The 12290-nt window shown below is 49.2% G+C and overlaps 1 protein-coding gene across 1 annotated transcript; it reads right to left on the bottom strand.

Moving 5' to 3' along the window:
- Nucleotides 1-623: 623 nt before the first annotated feature.
- On the bottom strand, nt 624-11047 carry Rlbp1 (retinaldehyde binding protein 1). Its single transcript, XM_059253306.1, has 8 exons — nt 10929-11047; nt 10210-10238; nt 9852-9980; nt 8417-8621; nt 6611-6789; nt 3050-3208; nt 1682-1792; nt 624-1489 (listed from the first exon to the last, which is right to left on the bottom strand). Exons 2-8 carry the CDS (start codon nt 10219-10221, stop codon nt 1331-1333), a joined length of 954 nt encoding a protein of 317 aa, XP_059109289.1. The 5' UTR covers nt 10222-10238; nt 10929-11047; the 3' UTR covers nt 624-1330.
- Between the last annotated feature and the right edge of the window lie 1243 nt (nt 11048-12290).

Below are 12290 nucleotides of genomic sequence, written 5' to 3'. Positions count from 1 at the left end.
TGGAAGAAGGAGCAATCAACACTTAGGAGCCCCATACCCCATGAGGCAGTGCCGGCCAAAGAGGAAATCACGTGCCCAGCAAGCAGAGGAGGCTCTGACAGGAAGTCTCAGTTACAAAAAAAAATGAGCGCTCAAAAATCACTGTGCACTTGTGGAAGCCAGCTCCATAGGAGGAAAACATTTGTATTTGTCAAAACACACAGACTTGGGAAATGTAAGCTGTGCCAACTTGTTTCATATCAACTCGACACAAACTAGAGTCTTTTTGGAAGAGGAAACCTCAGTTGAGAAAATACCCCACCAGATTGGCCTGTGGGGCCCATTTTGATTGATGACGGATGTGGGAGGACCCAGCTCCCTGTGGGTGGTGCCACACTTGGCTGGTGGTCCTGGGTGCTATAAGAAAGCAGGCTGATCAAGTCACGACGAGCAAGCCAGTAAGCTGCACTCCTCTATGCCTTTTGCTCCAGTTCCTGCCCTGAGTTCCTGCCCTGCCTCCCCTGGTTGATGGACTACAAACTGCTAAGATGAAATAAACCCTTTCCTCCCCAGGTTACTTTGGGTCACTGTTTTATCCCAGCCATAGAAACCCTAAATAAGTCATAAGTTCATCACAAAAGAGCTTGACACAAGACAAAGAATGACTTTATTTGTCTGTCGAGGACTAAGTGTTCAGAGAAGATATCAAATATGAATTTAAGTCAAACCCATCCAACAAGGCAAAGAGAGCGTCTAGTGAAGGGGGACCCACCCCGAGGACCCCACCTAAGATAGGTGGAGAGGAAGGGACACCATCTCCACCCTGGAAAGATGCAAAGCTCTTAGCGCCTAGGTCACTCAGCAGCAGGTCACCCCAAATGCAACTGTTCATCCCAAATGCAAGCTGCTCCCTCCCTGCAATTCTGCGTGGGAAACCCCTTAACTGCCTACAGCTGCTGTGTTTGTCAAATCATTAGAGCATCTTAATCGTTTTACAGAATGTGAGTGGGCTTTCAACTCCACCTTGCAAACCCTAAGTATCAAAGCGATTACAAAGGAAATCACGGAGAAGCCTAATTAGTCTTTGAAATCCAACTTCTCACAAGGTCACTGCCCTATAATTGCAGAGGCAGGTGGGACTATAACTGCCTCACAAGTATTCTGTTTAAGGGCATCCCCTCGCCTGGCTACCTTCTATGTCAGTTTGGGATGAGGTGCCACTCAAGCTCTCCTAAACCTAGAGAAGTCTGGGGAAACCACAGTCACCTCAGGCATTCCTGTTCCCAGTCTCGGGTTCAGGAAAGCTGAGGGAGGGCTAGGATGCTAACAGGTCACATGGCAGGGCTTCTCCTCACAAGGCTGTATTCTCAACTTCGACCCGGGGGCCAAAGAGCTGCTCCGCAACCACCTTGCCGTCATACTTGGGCAGTGTACCCCCAAAGTCAGCGGGCAAGATGCTCTCATCAATCTCCTGGAAGAAGTCATCCAGGTCATCTCCGTGAACAAAGACCTGCAGGAAAGTGAGCAGGACAACTGTGTGGGAGGAAGAGGCAGGAGGGAAGGACAGAGTTGCTGTGTGACGTCTTTGCTTGGAGATGTCTTTCTCGACAGTCCTCCATGTGGGGTTGTCAGGGTTGTCCACCTCAACTTGGGACCAGTGTGCAGTGTCTGAGGAAGGCTCAGGAGGCAGCTGTGAACTCACCCTCTGTAGCAACTTGTTCTTCAAGAAGGGCTTGACCACGTTGTAGGTGGTGGTGAAGTACCATGGCTGGTGGATGAAGTGGATAGCTTTGAACCTGGCTGGGAATGAGTCCTGTAGTGACAGAGAGAGATCCCCCCACCCCATTGCCCCGGTGGTCTCAGAGGCTCCTACTTACCAACACACACACACATGCTCTCTCACACACATGCACAGACAGACACAGACAGCCTCTCCCCGTGGAGTGAGGACTGACTTGTCCAACATCAATCATGTGTTGCCCTGGAGGATAGCCCATCCCGGGGCCAGCCGCTGGAGAACCTTGACTTCACTTTGGCTCCAAGGTGTAGGGAGGAAACTCTGCAAGTTACACAACCTAAAGCCATCCCATAATGCAAAACAGAGACAGAAATGAAACCCTAGAAATAATTAAAAAAAAAAAAAAGGATGAAGTGGTATGTTTGCTTGGTTATTTGGTGATTGTGTGTTGGGGGGGGGGGGTGTTCCATGTTTGTGTGTTGGTATTTGGTGTGTGTGTGTGTGTGTGTGTGTGTGTGTGTGTGTGTGTGTGTTGGTATTATTTGTTGGTTTTGTGAGACAGGGTCTCATGTGTCCAAAGCAGACCTTATGACATAGTTGAGTTATGACCTTGACCTTCCAATCTTCCCACCTCTTCCTTCCGAGCACTAGAAGTACAGACGTGTGCCACAGTAGCCAGTGCTGGGGATAGAACAGTATCCTCAGCCGGGGCGATTGAGGTTTTTTCAAACCACTTGTCCACTGGGTGGACCACAAACCATTATAGACCATAAGGACATCCTTGTCATGCCTCTGTCCTTCAGCAACTGCCATACCCATATCCAACCTCCTCTTTTCCAATGTATGTAAGGCAAATATAAGGTAGCTCAAAGAAGAGACTGGGGGGCTATCTGTCTATAAAGGAATCAGAAGGGGGCTAGAAATATCCTTTCCTCAGGATAAACTCACAAGCAAAAAGAGGCAGCAGGATATACATGGCCAGACAGCCTAAGGTTCCAGGATCACTCATACAGAGTCAAATCCAGCCTCTGCCACTTTATCTGTGTGTGACCTTGCAAAGTCACTTAACCTCTGAGCCTCAGTTTCCAGGTTTGTGAGACGAAGCCCAAGATGTGGATGAGAACCCTCTCAAGGAGTCAATGAAATCATTCCCATGTACTTAACACACTCAATCACCACGCAAGTGTTTGTGGTTGAGATTACAGCTGTCATGCTCTATATGACACTAGATTGCCAACCCCTCAGGTCCCTTCCGGCACCGGGAAACTGGGAAACCAGGCCAAGCCTCCCCACCTGTGAAAGGTTCCTACGGGACCGGTTCCAAGGTCTCACCTGGAGCATGTCCACCATCTTCTTGAGATCCGAGGGGCGGAGCCCCGCTGCCTGCTGCATGGTGAAACCCTTAAAGTTCTCGACAATACAGAAGCCATTGATTTGCGTTTCCTCGTTCTCCAGCAGTTTCTCCAAAATGAAACAGTATGCCTGCAAGATCTAGAAGCACAGAGGCTAGGTATGGGGCTCAGTCAGGAGGCCCCAGAGTCGATCTCCAGCATCAGAATGCCTAAAGCACAGGGAGCAGGGTTTAAGATCCAACCCACAGAGGTGATTAAATCTTGGGGTCCTGAGTGGGGAGCCACCGGCACATGCCTCACTGGAGGAATTTGCCGCAGATGTCCATCTAGGACCCTCCCCCTCGCAGAAGACACGCCAATAAAATAACATTAAATGTCATGTTCGTGATTAGAAGCCACAGAGTTTATCCCAGCACTCTTATGATGTTGGAAACCACTAGAAACAGCCTGAGTGTCCAGTAAGAGAGGAGGGAAATGAAGGGAAATTTAAGCCATGGAACATTGCGGAGCGGTGAAAATGATGTAAAACATTAACAACATGGGGAACTCGTCACGACATTGCACAGAAGAATCTCTTGTTGATTTTGTTATGCTTTGGTTTGTCTGTTGGTGCCAGAAATCAATGGTAGAGTCTTGGATGGGCTAGACAAGCACTCTGCCACTGAGCTCTATCTCCAGCCCTTGGTTCTTTTTGTTTTTTTAAGAGGGTCTCACTTTGTAGCTCAGGCTGGCCTTGGAAACTGTTTAGTCCAGGCTAGCTTTGAACAACAGCTCCTCCTACCACCAACTCCTGAGTGCTGGAATTGCAGTTCCGACCACCATTACCCTGCCTGTTGTTGTGATATCTGCCTTTCCCTGATCCTTCCTTCCTCCTTCCCTCCCTCTCTCTCTCCCTGTCTCTTCCCTCCCTTCCTTCCTTCCTTCCTTCCTTCCTTCCTTCCTTCCTTCCTTCCCCCTTCTCTTTTTCAGTACTGGGGATTGAACCCGGGGTATTGCAAACTACTAAACTATATCACCAGCCCTCTTTTCACTTTGAATTTTTAGGCAGTGTCTTACTGACTTAGGCTGGCCTTGAACTCACTCTACAGCCCAGGCAAGCCTTAAACTTGTAATCAGTCCTCTTTCTTCAGCCTCCCTAGTAGATAGGTTTACAGGCCTGTGCCACCAAGAATGACTGATGATCCCACAGTTATAAGAAAAGTGTGTGTGTGTGTGTGTGTGTGTGTGTGTGTGTGTGTGTGTGTGTAAAATAAATTGGAAGGATATAGTGGTAAAAAAAACTAGGTAGCAGAATTATAGATGATTTTGTTCGCAATTTTTTGTATATTCTAAAAAGAATAGATACTATTAACATAATAAGAAAAATTCATGTTTCTACATTTTTTTTCTTTAAAAAAACATACCTTCGGCCGGGCGGTGGTGGCGCACGCCTTTAATCCCAGCACTCGGGAGGCAGAGCCAGGCGGATCTCTGTGAGTTCGAGGCCAGCCTGGGCTACCAAGTGAGTTCCAGGAAAGGCGCAAAGCTACACAGAGAAACCTTGTCTCGAAAAACCAAAAAAAAAAAAAAAAACATACCTTCAGTTGGAGCTAGAGAGATAGCTTTGTGATTAAGAAACCTTGCTGTCCTTACAGAGGACCTGAGTTGGATCTCAGTATCCACATCAGGTAGCTGGCTCATAACTGCCTGGAACTGTAACTCCAGCTCCAGGGGACCTGATGCCCCTGGCTTTCCCAGGAACTAGCACTCACTCACACACACACACACACACACACACACACACACACACATACACACATAATTAAAAATAATATAAGAGCCAGGTGGCAGTGGCACATGCCTTTAATCTCAGCACTCAGGAAGCAGAGTCAGGAGGATCTCTGTGAGTTCGAGGCCAGCCTGGTCTACAGAGCAAGATCCAGGACAGGCACCAAAACTACACAGAGAAACCCTGTCTCAAAAAACAAAAACAAACAATTAATTAATTAATTAATATAAATCTTTCAGGTTGTGGTGGCACACCTCTAATCCTAGTTAGCACTCTGGAGGCAGAGCCAATTGGATCTTTGTGAGTTCAAGGCCAACCTGTTCTACATAGTGAGTTCCAGGACAGCCAGGACTATGTAGAGAGGCCTAATTATATATATATATATATATCTTGTTTTGTTTGTTTGTTTGTTTGTTTATTATGTGACAGGGTTTCTCTGTGTAGCTGGGATTAAAGGTGCACAACTCCACTACTGCCTGGCTCATTTTTACTCTTATTATCATTCATTTATGATGAAGATGTTGGTTCCACTGAAGCTGGAGTGACAGGAGACTGAGCTGCCGGACACGGGTGCTGAGAACAGGACTCAGGTCCTCTCTGCAAGAGCAGCAAGTCCTCTAAACTGCTGAGCCATCTCTCCAACCCTCCTCCCCCAAATGATATGTCTTTCTTTTTTTAAAGTTTTAATTCTAAAGCTAGTATCTTGCTCACCGAGAAGGCCTAGTAACATCCTTAATAAGAGCAGGCGTAAGGTAGGGATGCTGGCTATTTCCATCACCATTGAACTAGAGCAAAGGGCTGGCCAGTGCAATCTAATTTCTTCTTAAAGTCTGGGGTCTAAAAAGTAGAAGAGGTGGGGGCTGGAGAGATGGCTCAGCGGCTAAGAGCATTAGCAGCTCTTCCAGAGGTCCTGAGTTCAGTTCCCAGCAAGCACATGGTGGCTCACAACCATCTGTAATGAGATCTTGTGCCCTCTTCTGGCCTGCAGGCATACATGCAGGCAGAACACTGTATACATAATAAATAAATTAATTTTAAAAAGTAGAAAAGGTGAAGAAAACAGTCTCCTCTATTCACATACACTAGTGTACTTAGGAACACAGGAGAAGGCCAGGACTTAGCTCACTTGGTAGAGGACTTGGCTAGCATGTGTGCAGTTCTGGGTTCGGTCCCCAGCACTGCATAAAACCAGGCATGTCGGCACATGCCTGTAACCCCTGCACGGCAAGAGAGCAGAAGTTTGAAGGCTATCCTTAACTACATAGTGAGTTCAAGGCCAGCCTGGGATGCCTGAGACTCTGTTTCAAAACAAAACAAACAAGAAAGGAGGAAAAATGAAAGAAAGAAAAAAGAATTAAAAAAATCCTTTGTTTTTTTTTCCCTTTAATCAGACTTCTCAAGGGCTTAAACCTATGAACGTACAGAAAGCAGATGGTTAAGGAGGACAGAACCTGTACCTTCCAGAACCTTCCAGCCCACAGCCCTCTGGTCCCCATCTCTCTGATGCTCTCAGCTTTCAGTGTTTGGCAAGGTTTCCGTCGGCTCACAGCCCACAGCTGCTGCCTCCACTTGGCATTGCTGGGCATAACCAGGCCAGTGGGCTCCACTTGCCGAGCTGCTGCTTCCCAGCTGCCCTGGAACATCCTAGGAATTCTCTCCCTGTTTGGAAAAGGCCTGGAGGCAGGTGACCGCCTGCCCTCGCCCCTCCACAGACCTTGCCTCCTGGGGAACCCAACACTAAAGACAAGGGCTAGGACAGAGAGCCCAGCTGACCTCATCAAAGGTGACTTCTTCACAGTGCCAGTTTTCAATATTGAAGAGCATAACCACTCGGCCGTACTTGTCCCGGCTGGATAGGACACCAGGGTAACCCGCCTCGATAGTGCAGCGGACGGCCTCCAGGGAGAGGCTATCGAAAAGTTCAGGGTACTGGAGCCGGAAGTTCACATAGCCTGGAAGAGGAAGAGTCACGCAGCCATGTAGGGAGCCTTTCCAGCCATGCTCACCCACCTTCTCAGGTGGCACATGGTGAGAATCAGGGGCCTGGCTGCTGTCTGTCCGTAACAGGACATCCAACTGTCTGCGTCTCATGGTTCCCTTCCGCAAGATTGGCCTGTCTCCCCCAAATGTTGTGGCAATTACACATGGTTCACAGTGTCCCCGTTGTGAGCTGTGCAGATATGACGTGCAGTCCTACTTAAGAAGATAATCGTATGTGTTACATTCCTTCCCTTGGGGACAAGGCACAGACTGTCAGCTGGGCACAGGGTCAACTGAGTGGGTGGGTGAGCAGTGCTGAGGAAACCCAAGGCCCTAGCTAGACTCGGGGGCCCTTCCTAATTCTAGCAGCACCTACTTCTCCCACAAATGCCATTCTTACTTACCCTGAACAGGTCCCTGCCTTCATGTGGCCATCTGTACCCCCAACCTGGGGCCCAGGGGATGGGTTTAGGGGGCAATTGCCAAGAAACTGCCAACAACTTCTCTGCTGTTCTAGAACACTCCAGTCTTATCCTACCTCACATTTGCCTTGTTATTCCCTCTGCCCCGTTACTCAGATGTCTGACTTCCTTGGGGTTTACTTTCAGGTGTCCCTTTATTTCAGGTGTCACTCATTCAGAAATGAGTGGGAGCATTTCTAGACACTTCCCTTACAGCTTCAGTCTTCTGTCTTTTACCCCCGTCACTCACACTCTACCTGTGTATTCTCTCTGTCAGGTTTATTATTTCCACCAATAGAACGTAGTAAGTTCCACAACAGCACCGGATGCTTGTGCTCCTTGACCTAAAACAGTGGTGGGCCCTGGCACTGACTTGACATTTGGGGACAGAGGAGAAAAGTAAAAAAGGTAAAGCCAGTAGGCCACAGATCACCTGCTTCAACCCTCTATAGACACCAAAGACGATTTCTTCAGGAAATGTTTTCTCCACCCAGCAGGGCCATGGCAGTTCTGTCCCAGCTCCCCATTCCCAAGGCAAGCACCATCTTTGGTTCCCCGGGGTTGAGGTTTAGTGTCAGGGAAGTGCATGGAGGAGGCACAGCTTCACCATCTGGAACATTCCAGAGCCAAAGGTGGAGCTACAAAGGAAACACCTTCCTTTGTTGTCTAAATGTGGTACGTGAATTCTACTCACTGAGTTCCAAGACTGACAGAGAAGAGAGTCTTCTAGAAATCTTGTCTCGACTATCTAATTTTGTCCATCCATCCATCCATCCATCCATCCATCCATCCATGCATCCACTAACAGAGAGAGCCCCAGTGATCCTCAGGACTGCTCAATATGAAGACAGTGACTACTTCATGGCATAAGGGAGTTTTCTTAGTGTGGAAAGGGTTGACACCCTCCTCAAAACTTCCTCCCAGGGCTGGAGAGATGACTCAGAGGTTAAGAGCACTGACTGTTCTTCCAGAGGTCCTGAGTTCAATTCCTAGCAACCACATGGTGGCTCACAACCATCTGTATAGAGATCTGGCGCCCTCTTCTGTATACATAATGAATAAATAAATCTTTAAAAAAAAAAAAAAAAAAAACCCTTCCTCCCACCTTGCATGGCCAGTCCTCCAATGAAGGCCTTACCTTTGAGCAGCTCATAAGCGCGGCCCACGTCGAACTTGCGAGCACGGATGAAGCGCAGGAGGAAGGCACTGTCCCTTGCCTGTACCCTCTCAGCCACCGCCAGGGCCAGCTCCTCCCCGGAAGCTGCCTGTGCCTGCACCAGCTCCTTTAGCTCCCTCACCGCCTCCTCCCGGGTCTCCTCCTTCTCATTCAGCTCATCCTTGGCCTGGAATGGGGGGCGGGGAGGGGGGCAGAAGTTACTGATAGGTGCTGGTGAGGAGCAGGGCATGTGTGAAAAGGCTCACATCTAAGTGGGCCTGCTGGGAGTACCCAGGGTGCTGCAGTTTGGGCCTTACTGCTTTGCAGCTCTGCCCTCAAGGGCCAAGGAGTGGCATCCTGCTCCCCATAGGCATTTGGAGAGAGTCAAAGGGCTTAGCGTGGATTTGTTTGCAAGACACTGACAACAACAAGTGTTTCTAACAAATGCCCGTGTGTTCTGTGCTCTTACCCAACACGACGCTCAGTGTTTTAACTGATTGAATTCATTCATTGTATATGTGAGTGTTTTGCCTGCACGTATGTCTGTGCACCATATGTGTGCTTGGTGCCTGAGAAGGTCAGAAGAGGGCATCAGGTCCCCTGGAACTGGAGTTATGAATAGTGTGAGCCACCACTGGGTGCTAGGCATCCAGTCAGGGTTCTCCGCAAGAGTAAAAAAAAACGCTCTTAATCACTGAGCCATCTTTCCATCCCTAAACTGTGTTTTTAATTTTTGCCACAACTCATTGTGGGGATTTGTTTTGTTTTTTAGTTATTATTTTGTTTTGTGTTTTTAATTGCCTTTTGCATTTATTTATTCTTGCATGTGTACTTAGGGGGGCACACGTGTGTGTGTGTGTGTGTGTGTGTGTGTGTGTGTGTGTGTGTGTATGTGTGTGTGTTGTGACATTCATGTGGAAGTCAGAGGACAACTTGCGGGAGTTGGTTCTCTCCTTTTACTATGTGGGTCCATGGGATCAAAATCATTTGGTCAGGTTTGATGGCAAATGCCTTTTAGCCAGTGAGCTACCTCACATAAGCCCTTATTTTTGTGTCTGGTCCTAGGACTTGAGCCTCGTGCTTTTCCTCTGGGCACAGCCATTTTACCCTCGTTCACCAGGGCCGCTTTCCTGAAGCAGTGTTCCTTACACCTGAGTTGAGGTTGGCCCCTAGGCTCCAGGCTGGAGTCTCAGATTAAGGTGGTCTGAATACTGATTAACCTAGCTGTTGCAATAGCTCTGACCTTTAGGATAGTCTCTAGAATAGGCCAGTCTCTCATGTCCAGGATGACCTAGAGAGTGGGAATGGGCCTTCTCTAAAAAAGAGAGGATTCCGTCATGTCCACCCCACCCCTACTGTGCCCCTTACCAGGTTGTCCCAGCCCGCTCCTCCACCCCCTCCGACCCCAGCACCTCACCTTCTGCAAAGTGTGGCGGGGCAGCTGGCTGCATGGACCAAAGACAGGACCATGGTCCTTGGTTGTGAGCTGCTCCAGCTGTGCCCGGAGCTCCTGCTCCTCTTCAGGGACCATTCGGAATGTGCCCACCTGGGCAGAAAGGAGTCATGTAGAAGGAAGGACAACTCTGCCTGCCCCCACTCCCCCACTTCCCCTCAGCAGCCAGAACCACTGGCATATGGGCCTGCTGAGATCTTGCATAGTACCTTTGGCCAAGATCTTTGCTAAGCCTCCTCCCTTTGATGGATCAGAACCCCAGAGAGATTGCCAAAGGTGTAGGGAGGAAGGGGACCAGGGAAGAAGAGCCCAGGCTACTCACCCCCTCTGACATATTGCCTCTCGATGACACTGAGGAAGAAGGAAGAAGGGTTTGCTCTGCCCTGGCCTCACCAGGTGGCCTGTCCCCAGCAGCCAAGAAGTCAGGACTGCAGTGGTGTTGGAGAAACCTTCTGTGTTTGTCCTAGAACCTCAGGCACTCGTGACCCTCACAACAGCTAGGTGACTGGCAGAAATTCAGATGCATGGGTCCTGGCCCCTATGATTCTAACTAGAGGGCTAAAATTAGAGGCCCCCCCCCTTTCCCCACCCAGCTCTGAAGGGCAACGTTCCTGGGCTACACTTTGGGAACACTGCATTTGGAAGGGGCACACCACTAATACCCTACTCTTCAGCTGTGGCTAGCCAGAATTGGGCCCCATTCTCGGCTACAGGGTCAGGTCACTACAGTGTAAGGCAGTCTCTCTTCCTTTCTGTAGCCTTCCTTGCCCAGTACAAATGGGCACCCCAGAAACCTCTCAGCCCAGGGGATGGCTCTATCCCCAATGCATTCATTCTTAGGAGCCATGGTGAGCCGTTAGACCATCAGTCCTGAGTGTGTGTTCAGAGCCACGTGACACACTAAGAACTTTCAAGTGCATTATCTCAGAGACAGGCATGGTAGCACCATTCCTGTTTTATCTAAGGGAAAACAGGGCTGGGGGAGTAAATGACTTGTCCGAGGTAATATAACCCAAGGAAGCTGGGGATTAGGAGATATACCTGAGCTGTGACTCCTGTAAGCAGCAAGGAGCAGCTTGGGGCAGCTGGATCTGGGACCCGGGTTCCAACCCTGTCCCTCACAGTTGCAGGTTGTGTGATTTCACTCGAGTCTTGATGGTCCCCTGTTGGGATGGGAGGGTTATGAGATGTAATTAAATGATGTACACACACAGGCAGCCCCGGGCCACCAGAGCAGGTTTCAGTCATGGCTCACATGCTCCCAGGTTTTCCCCTCCTGGGCCTACGTGTCCCCAGTGACTGTGAGGATCTCTAATCACTCTGTTTCTTCCTGCCACCAGGTTCCATTGGTCAGCTCAGTCCCTCATAGTTGGTGAGTAGCTGGGACTTGAGCCTGTGTCTCCCTGACACTGAGTCTGTTGGATGCTTCCAGCTATGTTCTCTCTGTGCAGACTCCCCGGGGGAGCTGGTGACAGAAACCTTGTGGGTTGGAGAGATCTGGATTTGAAGCTGGCTTTTCCCACCTGTGTGACCGTTGGCGAGTTATTTAATTTCGTCGGAGACCGAGAAGCACATTGAAGACGACAGTAGCCACCAAAGGTGACTGTCACAAAGACCACAGGGTTTCTATGACACAGCCTAGAGTGGAACCTTGCTCTGCAACAGAGTCCCCTCCCTTTCTTAGCATCACACTGAAACTTGAGGGTCCCAGAGAATATCTGAGGGTCTCCCACATTTTGAATTTGTCCCTACCACAGCCCTGCAAGGACAGGGGATTCTGGGGGCTGGAATCTGCCCATAGGAACCAAGCACAAGCCAACTTTTTGGAAAGCAGACAGACATCCAAATACGTGAGCATCAGGACCAAGAGCCGAGTCTGGTGGCACACACAGATAATCCCAGCACTTGGGAGAGATAGAGGCTAAGGTTATTCTTGGCTATATAGTGAGTTCAAAGCCAGCCTGTATTACATGAGACTCTATCGCAAAAAACTAAAAGTGAGCCGGGCAGCGGTGACACGCGCCTTTAATCCCAGCACTTGGAAGGCAGAGCCAGGCGGATCTCTGGGAGTTCGAGGCCAGCCTGGGCTATAGAGCGAGATCCAGGACAGGTACCAAAACTACACAGAGAAATCTTGTCTGGAAAAACAAAACAACAACAACATGAAATGAAAGCTGGGCATGGCGGTGCATGTCTTTAATCCCAGTACTTGGATCTCTGAGTCTGAAGCCAGCCTGATCTACATAGAGTTCCAGGACAGCCAGGGCTACACAGGGAAACCATGTCTCAAACAAACAAACAAACAAAACAAAACAAAACAAAGCAAAGCAAGACGGTCTGAAGAACTCAAGAATTAGTGGATACCCCCAGCCAGAGAAGCAGATCTCCAGCACAAGACCCAGA

Source organism: Peromyscus eremicus, chromosome 1, assembly GCF_949786415.1.
Source record: "Peromyscus eremicus chromosome 1, PerEre_H2_v1, whole genome shotgun sequence".
Taxonomy (NCBI): Eukaryota; Metazoa; Chordata; class Mammalia; order Rodentia; family Cricetidae; genus Peromyscus; species Peromyscus eremicus.
The sequence above is the reverse complement of the archived record's forward strand: the minus strand, read 5'-3'. Positions and strand labels throughout refer to the sequence as shown.